Here is a 17,118-nt window from a genome sequence, read left to right as displayed (position 1 = left end):
ACAATAATCCTGGTCCAGGTTGGATATTGTTGGATTTCCCAGTAAGGATTCCTCAAACCCATCTCGGTAAATCACAACTTTAGGCCAATAAATGACCTCAGAAAATATGAAAAATAAAACAAATAAATGACAACAAACTGATGCTGATTGCCAGGGGGACTATTTTGAAAATTGATTAAATATTTCAATAATTTATCAAGTGAAAAAATAGAAGAAAAATCTCTAGTTTCAGTTTTAAAATGTGAGGATGTGCTGCTTTTCTCTTTTTTAAATCATTATAAACTGAATATCTTTAGGTTTTGAACAGTTGGTCGGACGAAACAAGGGCACTTGAAGACGCCGTCTTGGGCTTTAGGAACTTGCGATGGGTACTTTAACACAAACCAACGAACTATTTTGATGATTGATTAAACATTTCAATAACTTATCAATTAAAAAAATAGAAGAAAAATCTTTGGTTTGAAAAATAAGCAACTTAAATGACTTTAGAAAACTGTGGCGGACATCTTTCTCTATGTTTCAGTCATTTCACAGATCAAAGGATTCATCAATTAAGCAAGAAAATAATCCATAGTGAAAATAATCATAGCTGCTTCTTGTTCACATTCAGTAAATTAATGAATAGATTACCCTATCTCAGTAAATCACAACTTTAGACCAATAAATGACGACAGAAAGTATGAAAAATAAGATAAAAAACTGACGACACAAACCGACGCCGATTGCTAGGGAACTATTTCGATAATTGATTGAATATTTCAATAATTTATCAAGTAAAAATAGAAAGAAATCAGCTTTAAAATGTGAGGATATGCTGCTTTTCTCAGTTTTAAAATCATTATAAACTGAATATATTTGGGTTTTGAACTGCTGGGCATAAAAAATAAGCAAATTAAATGACTTCAAAAAACAGTGGCGGACATTTTCCTCTAGGTTTCAGGCATTTTATAGAGAAAGGTAACGCCTGCACACTCCTCCACTACAGGTCAAAGCGTTATAAAATATTAACATATTGTATTGTGCAGGCGTTACCTTTCTCTTTAGCAACGCTGTTCTGATAGCCACGCACCTACATGATGTGCATATAATTAATTCAACTCATCGGGCCTTTTATAGACCAAAGGATTCATCAATTAATCAAGAAAATAATCGATATTGACATTTCATCAGCTGCTTCCAGTTCACATTCAGAAAATGAGGCTGCAGAACGAATAGATTATCTTTAAGTATGAATACAGGTACTTAAAAATATACAGTCACAACATCAGGTATTGCATTTAAAGTTGTTTTAATTAAGGAAGTGTTATACTTTCACTCTAGGAAAAACAAAATGAAAAATAATCTGGAGGATTGGGTCACAACTTTTGTTTTAAGAAATTAACCTTTTTTTTATTATTATTATAATTATTATCTTTAGACTTGAAATTCCTTTACACAATACATTTTTCCTTTATAAGTATTTCAAAATATCTTTTGCTGGTTTGTTCGGTAATATTTTTTCCTATAAGTAGAATCTCATTTTTAATATAGTTCTCTTTTTGAAAACAAAACAACAACAAAAAAAAACATCCATCAATATGTTTCTGTCCAGGGTCTTCTTCACGTGTTTGGAAGATGTTACGTCAGAAAGAAACGGCCTGTGGCTGGTTGAGACGTACAGCCGTCCGTCAGTCCAGCTCTGCTCGTGACAGAGAGGCTGATGGGAAAAAACATCATCGCTGACGCTCTGCAGTCCGGCAGAGCTGGAAGGTCAGAGAAGCTTGGCTGTATCCGGTGATGCAGCGCTCCCATCCGAATGCCAGATATTTGGACCCTTATAGAGGCATGTGGGAGCATTAAAAGTCCAGTTTGTTGGTGTTGGTATTGGTGGAAGTGGTGGAGGTGTTGGAGGTGTTGGGGGTGGGGGTACTAAAGACAGTCCTCTCCCCACTTGTTGGCGTCGTTTCTCAAACACCAGGGATGCTCTGGTGTGAGGAAAGTAAAATCTTACTGAAGACATTATGAATTACGCTTCGAAAAAATACTGCTCAGATTGTATGTATAACATAAAACCCAGCTGATCCGCACTGTAATTGACTACAGGAGTCAAAGCTTTAGTTTAGTCCGCAAGGCCCCTCGTTGTTTGGGCTTTAAAAGATAATCCTCTCAGTAACTTCCCCCTAATATTTTGGGTAATCTTTTCGATTAACTGCATGCTGCTGGTGGTGCTGCAGGGCTCCGTGAGCTGCTGATATATATATATATCAAATGCAAAACATCCAGCTTTCTATACATTCCTCTTCTTCGTCTGACTGACTTGCAAAAAAAACAAAAACACACAATCTGCCCACTGAGGAGAGACCTGGACCGGAACAGGAATACAATGGATGCTATTTCTCTCTTTCTCCTTAAACTTGGAGCTTTTTTTTTTTTTTTTAAATATAAACTATGCAAATAGGAAAGCATTCATTGGCTTCATTTCTAGTTATAAAAACCAAATCTGCTGGTTTTAGTAGGTTCTCTCTCTTCTTTTATCTTTTAACAATAAAGCACTCTTTTTTTTTTTTACCTCTCTCCAATGAGATTTATATCTCATTTACACATTACTTGTTTTCCCCCACTTTTCTTTTCACACTCCAACCCCCTCTCAAACCCTACAACCTTTTTAGGATAATACACCATTAATTCCCTGCACATGTACTTTTTTTTTGTTTTTTTGTGTTTGTTTAACGCCACATTACTTTTTAGTAGGCTATTACAGCACGATTTGTCATGCACTTTCTGCTTTCTTTTATGCAAAATACCCCTATGTTGCAGATCTGTCTGGACTAAACAGCTGTTTGCATTTTTATTTTATATTTTTTGTAATAAAATCAGTCGTCCTCCACGTCGTCTCCTTCAGACTCATCCCTCCTCTCGTACATCTTATCCCTCTGCCTCTCCTGGATCTCCTTCATCTCTTCTGCATATCTGCTGAAAGCTCCTCCGAATTTGCCCCAAGCCTTGAATGGGATGGTGATAGAGTTCCTGTAGCTGGGCTTCACCTCGCTCACCCGCAGGAACACTCCGTATTTGTTGGACCCGACGTCGAAAAAGAACCGCTTGGAGTCCACCATGATGGAGGTGCCCTCTGGTAGCTCGCTGTAGCCGCCTGCTGCAGCACTGCCGCCGGCCAGCAGCTCCTCGTCGTCTCCTCCATAGTCGTCTATTAGCTTCGCGAGGGCGTCTCGGAACTCTATGAGCCCCTGGGCCGGCAGAGCGATGGTCTGCCCGGACAACATGCCGCCCGCAGGGCCCCCAACGCCGAAGCCTGGTCCTCGATTCACCGTCTGCCTGATGCGAAGGAACCTCCCTCTCTGGTTCTCCTTCAAGTCCAGGTAGTACTTGCGGTTCTCCCGGACTAAGAACTCGCTTTTCAGCGCTCTCCTAGGCCCGCCGTCCTCTCCCGCGGTGCTCTGGGCGATCTGCTCCGGACTGCTAGGCCCCAGCTGGGCGTAGTGCTCGATGAAGTCCCCGAGGTAGTCGCGGAACTCCGCCGCCACCGACAGAGAGAGAGTCAGCCGGCTCTTGGAGCCTCCGGCGCCGACTTCAGCGATCTTAATGAACCTTCCTTTGCTGTTCTGCTTCACGTCCAGATAGAAGCGCTTGTTCTGGATGTCGAGGCGCTTCGACGCCAGCTCCTGGGTCTCCTGGTCCCGCTGGAAGTGCTGGAAGCCGCCGCTGCCGCCGCCGCCGCCGCCGCCGCCGCCGCCACTACCACTACCTCCTCCACCACCACTACCTCCTCCTCCTCCTCCACCTCCACCGCTGCTACCGCCGCGCTCACTCCCGCTGTCGCCATCCGCCATCTTCAGCTCCACCATTCAGGCTCTCTGCCTCTCTCTGCTGCGTAGCTGCTCTCTGCGCTCAGCCCCCTGCACGCTCATTATGGCTGCAGCGCTGTGATTGGTCCAACCGTGTGTCATTCTACAAGTTCACACGGTTACAGCTTTCCCATTGGTTCTTTGATTTTGTCTGTCACGCCCATATGTGGAATCTCTCGTCATCCATTGGTCAAATGGAGGTTTCCGTTTGCGTACTTCTTCTTCTACTGTTTTTTTTTTAACTGCTCCCTCTAGTTGTGAATTTTCGAAATGACAGTATCCTTTTTTTTTTTGTCTCTAGTGTTTTTTCGTTTTTTCGTTTTTTGTTTTTTAAGTTTTGAATTTTTTTTTGAAGTTTTTATGTTTTTATTTTTTTTGGGGGGGTTTTTAAGTTTTTATGTTTTTAGTTTTTTATGTTTTTAGTTGTTTTTTTAGTTATTAAGTTTTTAGGTTTTTATTTTTTTAAGGTTTTTATTTTTTTTTTGTTTTTGTTTTTAAGTTTGTAGTTTTTTTAATTTTTTTTTGGGAATAGTGCTAATATTTCTATAGAACAGTGCAAAATCTGAGAAAATTTTAACAAGTATAAAATTATTGATATCTTTCCACAATTCACATGTAAATTTACAGGACCAGAATAAATGAGAGCAAGTTTCAGGATGTGATTCGCGGAAGGAACAATTTACATCTATGTCAGTCTTTAACTTTTCTAAGAAATGTTTCACTGGATAGAATCTGTGGATCAACTTAAATGACACCTCTTTTACCTTATTTCTTAGAAGGAACTTTTGTGGTAAGGACCAAACTTTGTTCCAGTCAATATCACTAACAAAATTACTCCAATAAAATGTTGTGTTGTGAAATCTCTTTGTTTTTATGACATAATATGATGAAAATTATGTTTTTTTTTTAATTTTCTGGCTACAGCTGGTAAATGTGTCGACATACTTTGTTTTTCTCCATTTTTATAGTGGAAAGAAGTCTGGAGAAAAAAAATACAGGTAATATACAGCGCACACCCCCTTCACGCTCATTATGGCTGCTACTTCACGGAGCGCTGTGATTGGTCCAACCGTCTGTCACTCACGTAAGTTCACACGGTTAGAGCTTTCCCATTGGTTCCTTGATTTTGTCTGTCACACCCACATGTGAAATCTCTCCTCAGCGGTTGCGTAGTTCTTCTTCTACTGTTTTTTTTTTAACTACTCCCTCTTGGTTGTGAAATCTCTTTGTTTTTATGACATAATATGATGAAAATTATGTTGTTTTTTTTTAAATTATCTGGCTACAGCTGGTAAAATGTGTCGACATACTTTGTTTTTCTTCATTTTTATAGTGGAAAAAAATACAGGGTTGTGTTTTTATATGTGCAAAATATTTTTGTGACCTACCTGGTATTGCTAGTGGTGGAAGAAGAGTAAAAATAGCAATACTACAGTATAAAATATTCCATTACAATTAAAAAAAAAAAAAAAAAATGTACTTGTTGGGTTGTGTTTTTATATGTGCAAAATATTTTTGTGACCTACTTTAGATAAATAATATACTGTCTGGTATTGCTAATGGTGGAAGAAGAGTAAAAAATAGCAAATATTCCATTACAAGTAAAATTTTTAAAAATGTACATGTTGGGTTGTGTTTTTATATGTGCAAAATATTTTTGTGACCTACTATAGATAAATATGCTTTATTTGTATGTTTCTTTACACCTATTGTTACTCCCAATAAATTATTACTAAAAAAATATATACACATATATATATATAGTGCTACAAGTAGATAAGAGTCATAAAGCCAGTGAGCTGACTCGTTACTTAAAGTACCAAAAGTAAAAGAATGACCCAGTTCAGAATAGATTATATCACTGTATTATAATAATTGATACATTAATGGGTTCATCACTTTAATGTTACAAATATTTTATATACTTTATCTGTCAGGTAGCTTGTGAATTACACTGTCATTTATTTCTTGTTATTAATCTGAATCTGCAAAGTGACTTTTAAGTTATAAGATAAATGTAGTGGAGTAAGAAGTACAATATTTCCATCTGAGATGTGGTGTAGTAGAAGTATAAAGTAGCAGAAAATGGAAATACTCAAGTAAAGTACAAGTACCTCAGTGCTTCAGTAGAAATGTAAATGTATTTCTTTACTTTCCACCACTGCTGCATGTAAACAAGTTATTACATTATTACTGCATTACCCATTTCTGCCCACAGATAGCAGCAGAGTTTCATTTTCCTCTCAGGTCAGTTTTCAGATAAGATATTCCTTTATTAGTCCCACAATGGGGACATTTGCAATTGCATTTGCATTTTTCAGGTGGATTTTCTTGTCAGCAGCACCAGTGAGATCACAGGTGAAACCACAGCTGCAGTATTCACCACCGCTACTCTGGAGGTGTTTTTGTTTCACTTTATATACCTTGTGTTGTGTTGTGTTGTCTAATATAAACCTTATTTATCAGAGAGCCTGTTTATTTCATGTGTTGAACATGAACAGATGCCTAAATAGGGAAAAGCTTAAAGGTGTCGATCCACTTCAGAGCTGGATAACAGGTTGTGGTGGTTTGGTAAACCCCTGTTCCCAAAGTCCTGAATACGTCAGAGAAGTAGAGCTGCAACAATTGTTAACTATTAAATTAATCACCAACTATTTTGATTCATCAGTTTGAGTAATTTCTGAAGAAAAACAAGTCAAAATTCTCTGATTGCAGCTTCTTATATGTGAATATTTCTGGTTTCTTTCCTCCTCTATGACAGTAAACTGAATATCTTTGAGTTTTGGACAAAACGAGACATTTGACGACGTCATCTTTGGCTTTGGGAAACACTGATCCACATTTTTTCACCACTTTATAGAACAAACTAATAATCGATTCATCAAGAAAATAATCAACAGATTAATCGACAATGAAAATAATCTTTAGTTGTAGTCCTAAAGAGAAGTATTTTGTACACAAGGATATATGGATCATCAGCAAACCAGACTCCATACAATTTTCTGAGTATTTAAAAAAACAAACACAAAATGTCATAGATTATTTATTAGTTCAACTATTAATTAATATTTTCTGTAAATGTTATCTCTTACCATTATACCTTCTTTATATTTTTGGGCATTGTTTATATTTTGGATACCTGTATATTTATATTTTTATACTTGCACCTTCATTCATATTTTATATATTTGCATGCTTTCCTACTTTGTAGTGCGACAGCTGCACAACCATTTCCCCCTGGGATATATATATAAAGTTATATCTCATCTTATTTCAGTCTTCTCCACACTGCCAGGTATGTAGATCAGGTGGATACTAACTTTAATTTATTAAAAATGTTTTGCCTGAAAACTTAATTAAATTAAATTCAGTGACATTTAGTCTGATAAATATTAGAATCGGCCTACTCTGCATGTAAACTCCTTTTCATGTCATTAAACCCATAAATTCCCATAAATATTACCAAGAACATGACCTCAGTGTCCTCAATGGTAGCTAAGGAAAAAACACTCTGTTCTACATGGGATTTCTCAGTAATTGTGCAACATGAAAATCAAAAGCTGAAAACTGAATCCAGTGAATGTGACACTGGAGGAACACTTGGAACTGGGACACATAGTTCCTCCCTTTGGTCATAATCTGGAACAACGATTATACAAAAACACAAAAGCAGAAACATTTGGAGGCATTTTTAAGGAGAATAAAGTTGAGTGAATTAAAATATTAATCTAGACCTCAAATGATGGATAGTGAGGCGCTGATGCTTTTTATTAAAGATGCAACGATACTGTATACTGTGCAATACCTTCAGGTGGAATTTCATTCTCACTGTGCAATATCATATTTACACCTGTGCAATTGTGTTAGTAGTCTGCTTATTGTCAATATGTATATATATTGTTCCATTTTTTTAATATTCCCCTTGTTTATTTTGTTCCTATTATTATATTCCTTCTATTTAAATTGTTCATTTGTTGTTTTTACATTTATCCTTTGATATTGCAATGTATTGTTATTAATTGTTTTTTATTTGTTTGTTTGTTTTATTGACACAACAAATATTAATTACTTATTTAAAAAGAACATGCATGTAAATGGAAGAAAACAATAACTATCTATATATTGTAATTTGCTTAATGAATTGTATATATATGTATATATATCTATATATGTTTTTGTTTTGTTCTTTTTTTTATTTGTGTTTATTATTGAATTGACGCTTTGCCAATATTGTTCACCTGACAGTCATGATCAATAAAGCAAATTGAATTGAATTGAATTGAGTACAGCCATCAGCATCATAACGTTGCAGGTGATGTTGTACTGGACTCACCTGTAGAAGCGTCATCCAGGTAGTCTCCAGGTAAAACTTCTGTGCTGCTTCTCCGTGCATCATTATAACCAGTTCACACAGCGTCTCTTTCCCAGTAGAACCAGTCCACACAAGCCTATAACCAGTCTACAAACACACAACATCTCACTGGAAACGTTCCTGCAGAAATCATGTTAGTATTTAGCAGGGCATGGTAGCTACTCCCGGCATGCACCTGTTCGAGATGAAGCAGCGTCACTTTGCTAACTCGCCATTTTATTTAATTTTTTACATAGACCTATGCCAAAGCATAATAGGCTTACTAGAGATAAAAAAATAAATAAATAAATAAATAAAAAAAAAAAAAAAATACAGTAGTTATATTTAAAAAATACTCAAAACTAGTACAAGTACGGGATTGGCACGATCAACTTGGTAGTGGCTAAATCTCGCGATATTATCAAGGTTTGGCATTGACTTCGATAGTCGTCTGACAGCGATTCTCGCGAGAGTTTCTGTTTTTTGCAGATCTCAGATCAGATTTCTAGGTTTTCGGCTCCTTTCTAGGCAAGAGCTCTCAACGGCTCCAAAGAGTAGAGAAACAAAGAGATATAACTACGGTGGGTTGCCGCTATTTTAAACTGATCACGCTTTATCATATTTACAATATTTTATTCTTCAACATAAACCACTTCGGTAGAATGACAATACAATAGAAATAATCATTTTGACTATTGTATGGCACTTACTTTGTAGGCGGACGTTTTACTGGTAGTAGCTTTCAGTACAAAAAAATACTATAGTACAAGTAAAGTTATATTTAAAAATACTCAAAATTAGTACAACTACTAGCCCGCAAACTGGGAAAAATCTCGCGAGATTGTCAAGGTTTGGCTTTGACCTCGATAAGTCGTCGGGCAGCGAGTCTCGCGAGAGTTTTTGCAGATCTCAGATCAGATTTCGCGGTTTTCGGCTCCTCTAGGCGCGAGCTCTCAACGGCTCCAAAGAGTATAGAAGCAAAGAGATATATCTACGGTGTTTATTTGTTTTTACAACAGCCGCTGCTGCCGTTTTAAACTGAACACGCTTATTATATTTACAATATTTTATTGTTCAACACAGGCCACTTCGGTAGAATGACAATAGAATAGAAATAATTTTGTTTTTACTTTTGTATGGCACTTTGTAGGCGGATGTTTTACTGGTAGTAGCTTTCACTACAAAATGGTACGGAAGTGTAGCTCTGCCTCTTGGCAATATATACGTTCTTTGCACGCTCACATGCACGAGCACGCACTCCAAGCACGCCCGGTGATGTCAACAAAGACGTGCTCTGCTCAGGTAGACAATAATCCTCTATATCTTTATATCTTTACATAACAAATAGTTGTTTGATGCTATATTAATGCTCTGGTTATCAAATTTAGCACGTTTAATATGGGATTAAAAATGGGAGGTGGCAGTGGGCCAAAAATAAATAAATAAAGATATCACAGAGATATTAAATAACTCAGTCACATTTTTTAACATGCTTAAAATTTTGTGAGATGTGAATTTAAGTTTAGCAAAAACACAACGGTGGACTTAACGGTGGACAACGGTGCAGATAAGGATTTCACATTCAAAATATATGCTCAGTTTCAGAGGTAGAAGAAGTTTCAGATCTTTTACTTGAGTAAAAGTAGTAATACCATGATGGAAAAGTATTCAATTACAAGTAAAAGTCCTGCAAAAAAAAACTTATGGTAAAATTATAAAAGTATTATCAGGAAATCAAAAGTAAAAGTACTCATCCTGCAATATAGTGGAGTAGAAGTTTAAAGTAGCAAATAATGGAAAATACTTCCATGTTGGCAAAGTACCTCAAAAATAATATATTGATATTTTACTTCCAGATAATAAGGATGACAACACATCAGATGACATGTTAAGTCTTAATAATGTTTTTATTTTAGCAGTCTGATTTCACATAACAAACACAAATCAAATAAAACAACTTCTTAGATTCAAATTTAAATATATCCAAACTATACATCAGAGATACAAACACACACACACATAAATCACAGTATTGCACACAACCACCCTGTTGGACTTAAGCTTCACAGCAGGAAGAACTGTTCCTTATTATTTCCGTTAGCATTGATGATTGAATAAAATCAATGCATTCTAATTTTGTCTGACAGAATATCACAGTGAAGATGAGAGCATCAGTAATACTGGGGGTAGCTCGGGTAGGTTCCCATGAGTGGTGTTGAGGCAGAGGGCAGCATGACTGCTGGGAGACCGTTGTACTGGTAGAAAGAGTCCAGGGGCAGTGAGGGGACACTGGGCAGAGAGGAGCCATACTGCAGGCTGTGTGGATGGACGTAGGAGGCCGCCGTCGGGCCCTCCGGTACTGATGCTGAGTGGTACCTGGTGTAGGGACCCGGTCTGTAGGCCTGCAGCTCGGGGTAATGCATGAACTGAGAGGCAACGTTTGCCTGGCATGCGTGAGCCAGGGCGTCCTGCACCGTCCTCTTCAGCTTCATCCGCCGGTTCTGGAACCAGTTTCTGATCTGAGAAGAAGAAAAAATCTAATATTAATACACAATATTTTCTTCATTAGTGAACATCAAGGCTGAAGACAGGATGTTATTGTGAAATAAATAAATGTAATTAATAAATTAATTAAAAAAATTCTGAAAAATACAGCAAACAAACAGGTGGAATAATAAAAATAAAAAAAGAAATCTACTAAAATATGAAATATTGAGTCCATGTCCCCATAATAATAATAACATAAATAAATCAAACAAATAACTAAAACAAGAAATAATGAAATGAAATAAATACAAGAAAATTATACTATTTATAAATGAACATAAAATACGAATAATAATGAAATAAAATAATGAAAATAGAAAAATACAGCAAAAAATAAAATATAAATAAAATAAAACAAATAAATCAACAAAAATATTAAATGAAGTCTCCCGAATAGTAAAAATAAATCTTAAAAAATCTTTAAAAAATAAAACATAAATATATGAATATATAAATGAAATAAAAATAAAAACACCAATAAATAAATAAACAAAAATAGTCCCCCAAATAGACCTACAAAAAAGTCCAAGTCTCCAAAATAATCAAAACTAAATCTAACAAACAAATATAAAAAATATATATATTTAAAAAAAAATTAAAAAATAAACATGAAAAATAAAATAAAATACAAAAAATAAAATAAATAAGTGAATATATAAGTAAGATAAAAAATAAAAACACAAATAAATAAATGAAAATAGTCCACCAAACAGCCCAAAACAAAAAAAAAGTCTCTAAAATGTTTCAATTACATAATTTTATTTTTGTTGCTTTATTTGATATAAAATTGTATTTACTGACACTGCTGGGAATTGTATTCATGTATTGAGTCTAAAAATGCTGGAATCAGCTTTGCTAAACAAAGTAAAATAAAACAGAGGACATGATGTAAGTGAACACATATTGATTATGACGTATTGATGATTGTTACCTGTTTGTCAGACAGGTTGAGCTTCTTGCAGAGCTCGGCCTTGTCTTGTGTTCCCAGGTAGGCGTTCCTCTTGAAGGCCCTCTCCAGGCTGCTGATCTGCTCCGCCGTGAAGGCCGTACGAGGCCTCCTCCCAGACAGAGGCGACGCTGGCGAGGTGGAGGAGCAGTCGGCGGTCGCCGTGGGGGAGACGGAGCGACCACCTTCACTCTCGTACCCTGAGGTCTCCTCCTCCGTCCCGCTACTGAAACCTGCTTCAGTCACTGCAGAGAGGAACAAAGAAGACATCATGTTAGACTGATGGAAGTATTCCTTTAAGTACTCAAACCACATAGTAAAAATACTCCCTCAGTACAAGTATGTCAGTATAATGCTGCTAAAAGTATTAAAATATTGACTTGTGCTTTTATATATTCAATCATTAGATTATTATTCCTCATGCATTAATGTAAAAGCAGGATTTTAATGTTGGTTGATCTGAGCTCATTTTGAACTATTAATTATTGATTATTTTCATGATGGATTAATCTGCTGATTATTTTCTCCATGAATCAATCGATTGTTTGATTGGAAAAAATTGTGAAAATAACAAAAATGGTGTCAGCCCAAAGTGAGAACTTCACAATGTTTGTTTTGTTATTAAAAATACATTCAAGAAAATGTTAAATAATGAGTAGTTAAATTTAACAAAAAAATCATTTTTTTATACGTTTTGTGAGCAAAAATCTTAATTTGTGATGTAACTAAAGGACAGCATAAATATATCAAACAATTAACTAACATAAGAATAAATAAATAAATTAAATACAAGAGACTTTTACTATATATATAAACATAACATAAAATAAAAAATAAAATTAAATACATAAAAAAAATTAAATTAAATACATTAAACTCAAGGTAAATATATAAATTAATAAAATAAATAAGTCAACACAAATATGAAATGAGTGTCCCAAGTCTCCCAAATAATGAAAAATAAATTAAACAAATAAATACAAAAATATATATATATTTTTTAAAAATAAGAAAAAATAAACATTAAAAATTAAATAAAATACAAAAAATAAAATAAATAAGTGAATATATAGATAAAATAAAAACAAAAACACAAAATAAATAAATAAACAAAAATAGTCCCCCAAACAGTCCAAAACAAAAGTCTAAAAATGTTTAATTACATAATTTTATTTTATTTGGTTTCATTTGATGTATATCCTTAAAATTGTATTTACTGACGCTCAAGTAAAGTACAAGTACTTGAGCAGATAGTTTGGACTGAACGTACCTTGGTTACTGTGAGAGGTTTGGTGCTGCAGACTGAAAGCATCCAGGTCCTGGCTCCTGCTTTCTTGCTGCTCCGGTGAATTTTCTGCCTTCTGTCTGCAGTAAAAACCCGGCAGACTCTCTGAATGAGTCCCACAGGCAGCGGGTCCTGGTCCTGGTCCAGGTCCAGAGGCCGAGGCGGTCTCTGTACCTACAGGCTGGCTGCTCTGGGCCATCCACTCGATAGAAAAATCTCCTCTCATGGCTGCAGAGTATCTCAAAAAAAGAGTAAATCCTTGTGTGTTATAAAAGTTCCAGAGTGCAGGAGGTGGTCTGTGCTGGTCCTGGTCCTGGTACTGGGAGAGTTTAACTAACCCCCCTCAGCTCTGCTGGTCTGTATTTATAGGGGGGCATCAAACTCCCTCAGACTCTGAGATCAAAGCAGACATCCTCCCGTCCCTCCACCCGCCTCCTTTAGTTTTCACAACTGGAGTAATTAAGACGTCTCATTCAGTCTCAATGAGGCTGTTACTGGCAGGCTCCAGTGAGTCTGGAAGGACCCCCCTCCACCTCCAGACCTCCACCCCCCATCCCTCCTTCCTGCCTCCAAAATAAAAAGATAATAGACACACCTCAGCCCAAACTGTCTGCATCTCCACCACCTCCACCTCCACCACCTCGTCCTCACTGTAAATACATCAAATCCTGTTTCTGTCTCCTTCACAGTTTCACTTTAGTCTATTCCATCATTTTCTGCATATCCAACTCAAATACACATAATAAAAATAGTGAGAAGTTAGAAAAATGTAAAAAAAAAAAGTCAAAAAATGTTAGAAAATATATTATAACAAAAAAAAAAAAAAGTTAGAAAAAACGTAAAAAAAAAACAAAACAGAAAAATGTTAGAAAAAAAGGCAAAAAAATGTAAATAAAAAAAAAGTCAGAAAAAAAATGTGAAAAAAAAACAAAACAGAAAAACGTAAAAGAAAATTGTTTGAAAAAAAGTTAGAAAAATATATAATAAAAAAAAAAAAAAAGCCCCAAAAATGTTAGGAAAAAAATCTGAAAAATACTAGCTTGTCGAGAAGGAGGTTAAATAACACTCAAAACTTACGCTAAAGTTTTGGTGAGGAAAAATTGTCATAGCCATTTTCAAAGGAGTTGACCTCTGACCTCCAGATATGTGAATGAAAATGTTTTTTTTCTCAGTTTTCTATGATTGTAAATTGAATATATTTGGGTTTTAGACTGTTGGTCCGACAGAGAAAATTATTCTGAATACGTCAACTTGCATTCTGGGAAATTATAACACGCATTTTAAACAATTTTCTGATATTTTAAAGACCAAAATATTAATTAATTAATTATAAAAAATCATCTGCAGACAATCAAAGACATGTGAAATCATAATATCTGCAGATTAATTGATAAAACAGTAATCCTTATTTGCAGCCTTTCACATGATAAACTGTATTTCCGGTCATTAATCAAACGTTGATCCTCCTCGGTGCTAAACTGCTCATCACAAACAGTCATTTAAACGTCCATTAGCATCATTTGAAAAGAGCCTTCAGGTGAATAACGAGCAGTGAGTGGTTTAATTTAACGGCAACAGTTAATCCGGGATGATCCCAGATTAAAGGAGAGTCACTGATATGACGTATATAACAAGAGATTTAACACTGACGGGTTTTAAAGTCGAGGTATCTTTCTTTTAATTGATTTAAAATGATCCAACAAGGATCAATAATCACTAGAAATGTAGTGTAATATTACTGAATTAACAAGAAACAAGAAATATAGAGCATTTTACAATTCAAATACTTACAAGTACTTGAGTAGATGTACTTTCCATTAATGTAAATAAATCCCTTTTAGCAGGTCTGTTAAAGTACTCACAGGAATACTGTGAGAGCGGATTGATATAAAAATATTACAGGAAATAAAGATAAATACACAAGATTACTACAAACCAGTGGTGGAAGAAGTATTCAGATCATTTACTTGAGTGAAAGTACCAATACAGCAGTTTACAAATACTCTAATGTATAAGTAACATTTAACTGTTGTTGGGGAAAAAAAGTCCATTATTTCCCTCTGAGATGTAGTAGAGGTATAAAGTAGCGTAAAATGAGAGCACTCATGTAGAGTACAAGTACCTACAATTGTACTTAAGTACAGTACTTGAGTAAATGTACTTAGTTACTTTAACACTGCTATAAATAAATAAATGTCTATCTAAAAATAATTTACCAACAGTAACAATGCTATAAATACATTTTAAATACCAAATACTCACAGAAATATTCCCAACAAAATATCAAATTAATAAATAAATATAATATTAAATAATATTTCACTCACAGGGGACATTTTTCTACATACTTTTTAATTTTTTAATTTATTGCAATTTTTTAATTTATATTTATATATATATGTATATATATAAATTATGAGTACTTAATGCAGAAAAATGTCCCCTGTGTGAAATATTATTACATATTATATTATTATTATTATGAATGTAGCATTTTACTGTTGTTGGTAGAACAGTACATTATTTCCCTCTGAAATGTAGCAAAGTAGAAGTTTAAAGTACCATAAATGTAAGTGCTCAAGTAAAGTACAAGTACCTAAAACGTTACTTATAATATTTGAGTAAATGTTACTTTCCACCGCTGCATATAAATATATTTAAGTACCTGTCTACCTTTTTATTATAAGTTATTTAACAACAGTAATGATACTAAATTCACTTTAAGTACCAAAGACTCAAAGGAATACTCCCTCATGATATCACATATATAGAAACTAGTGGAGGTGGAAGTACTCAGATTGTTTACTTGGATAAAGGTTCCTCCTATAGGATAATAAGTACCTCCTGTAGGATAAGTAAGTAGGATAATGGGGATAATCTATTCTGTGGCGCCTTAAATGATGTGAAACCATCTTGAGTGTCTTTCAATGGTAAACTGGATTTAGGGATCAAGGTGAAGTGACTGATAACGACCTGAGGAGGATGATCCGACCTGTGAAGAGGCTCATAACAGTCATCATCACCATCACCTGGATGGACCGAGGAGAGGAGAGGAGAGGAGAGGAGGGAGGAGAGAATTAGAATTATTATAGAAATTTAAAGAAATAAAGCATCTATCTTTATATATAGAATTTTAAATTCCGTGGGAGAATACAAACATAAATTTAGTGTAATAATTATTCATGTTTACTTCTAATTTTAAGGATTTCTGTTTTGAAAACGTAGAACTAAATTACTGAAATCATGTCAATGCATCTGTCCATGGAAAGACATAATGGTTTAAATTTCAAACCACAGAGTAATTTATATTTAAAGGTCCCATATTGTAAAATAGTGAGATTTTCATGGCTTTTATATTATAAAGCAGGTTTAAGTGTAATATAAATACTGTGAAAGTATTGACAGAGAAATACAGACAGCCATGTATTCAGAAACTGTGTCTTTGAAACAAGCCGTCAGGATTTCTGTCCATTTGTGATGTCACAAATATACAATATATATATAGATCATAGATATAAAACTGTTTTTATCTAGACCATTTCACAGTTTTAAACATAAATATTGTAAAATGTTTATTTTCTTGTGGCAAGTGTATATGAATAACATCAGCTGACAGGAAGTAAACATATACACAAGCTGTTGCCTAGCAACGCAATTCCATTGCAATTCTGTTGAAATGCACTGAAACGGAGCGTTTCAGACAGAGGATAAATACAGGTATATTCAGGCAGCTAGTATATGAGGAAAATAAAGATTTTTATGAAGATAAAAGCATGTAAACATGTTCTACTAGAAACATAAAATACAAGTATGTAGCTGAAAATGAGCGCGATATGGGACCTTTAAGTTAAAAGGGAAGAAGATGAACTTATGTAATAAATAGACATGAATGTGTATTGGAATTTTGGCACCACCAAGATTTGTTTAGTTTGTATTTGATGGACCTAGAAGAACTCTTTTCATGCCATAGATGTGTGCGTGCTCACCGGGTGGATGTCGGTGAGAGGCCGTGCTCGTCTTCGGTTGGATTGAGACCCTGAACGAAGTCCAGCAGCACCGGATCGGCGTTAAAGAAGTGAGGATGAGAGATGAAGACCGGAGAGTCTGGAGAATTAAAAAATAAATAGAATAATTAGTTCACTCACAA

The 17,118-nt window shown here is 35.1% G+C and overlaps 2 protein-coding genes and 2 long non-coding RNA genes across 7 annotated transcripts in view; 1 reads left to right on the top strand and 3 right to left on the bottom strand.

Annotated features, from left to right (window-relative positions):
* LOC119477732 overlaps nucleotides 1-9,494 on the bottom strand; it is a 48,389-nt gene extending 38,895 nt beyond the window's left edge. The window contains exons 1-2 of one of the 4 annotated variants that reach the window (XR_005204301.1): nucleotides 9,337-9,494; nucleotides 8,176-8,301 (exon numbers count right to left, since the gene is read on the bottom strand). This is a non-coding gene — a long non-coding RNA (uncharacterized LOC119477732). Of the gene's footprint in view, nucleotides 1-8,175; nucleotides 8,404-8,903; nucleotides 9,176-9,336 lie in introns of those variants that run through there. The other 3 variants (XR_005204300.1, XR_005204299.1, XR_005204302.1) reach the window with 3 other exon arrangements.
* purbb (purine-rich element binding protein Bb) lies at nucleotides 1,272-3,857 on the bottom strand. Its single transcript, XM_037751833.1, has one exon. It carries the CDS (start codon nucleotides 3,840-3,842, stop codon nucleotides 2,853-2,855), a length of 990 nt encoding a protein of 329 aa, XP_037607761.1. The 5' UTR covers nucleotides 3,843-3,857; the 3' UTR covers nucleotides 1,272-2,852.
* LOC119477733 lies at nucleotides 8,649-12,328 on the top strand. Its single transcript, XR_005204303.1, has 2 exons — nucleotides 8,649-8,774; nucleotides 11,687-12,328. It is a non-coding gene; the product is annotated as an uncharacterized LOC119477733 (long non-coding RNA).
* ved (ventrally expressed dharma/bozozok antagonist) lies at nucleotides 10,109-13,537 on the bottom strand. The gene is made up of 3 exons (XM_037751836.1): nucleotides 12,957-13,537; nucleotides 11,672-11,931; nucleotides 10,109-10,712 (listed from the first exon to the last, which is right to left on the bottom strand). Exons 1-3 carry the CDS (start codon nucleotides 13,195-13,197, stop codon nucleotides 10,365-10,367), a joined length of 849 nt encoding a protein of 282 aa, XP_037607764.1. The 5' UTR covers nucleotides 13,198-13,537; the 3' UTR covers nucleotides 10,109-10,364.
* Between the last annotated feature and the right edge of the window lie 3,581 nt (nucleotides 13,538-17,118).

The sequence above is a fragment of the Sebastes umbrosus genome, chromosome 19, assembly GCF_015220745.1.
Source record: "Sebastes umbrosus isolate fSebUmb1 chromosome 19, fSebUmb1.pri, whole genome shotgun sequence".
NCBI lineage: Eukaryota > Metazoa > Chordata > Actinopteri > Perciformes > Sebastidae > Sebastes > Sebastes umbrosus.
This window is presented reverse-complemented; position numbering and strand designations above follow the sequence as displayed.

What these genes read in the sequence shown, in the direction of transcription:
- ved (XM_037751836.1), bottom strand. Translation starts at nt 13,197, where the DNA reads ATGAGAGGAGATTTTTCTATCGAGTGGATGGCCCAGAGCAGCCAGCCT. An exon ending in AACCTCTCACAGTAACCAAG is followed by an intron (nt 11,932 to 12,956) that starts GTACGTTCAGTC and finishes TCCTCTCTGCAG; the next exon opens with TGACTGAAGCAGGTTTCAGT. An exon ending in TCAACCTGTCTGACAAACAG is followed by an intron (nt 10,713 to 11,671) that starts GTAACAATCATC and finishes TCTTCTTCTCAG; the next exon opens with ATCAGAAACTGGTTCCAGAA.
- purbb (XM_037751833.1), bottom strand. Translation starts at nt 3,842, where the DNA reads ATGGTGGAGCTGAAGATGGCGGATGGCGACAGCGGGAGTGAGCGCGGC.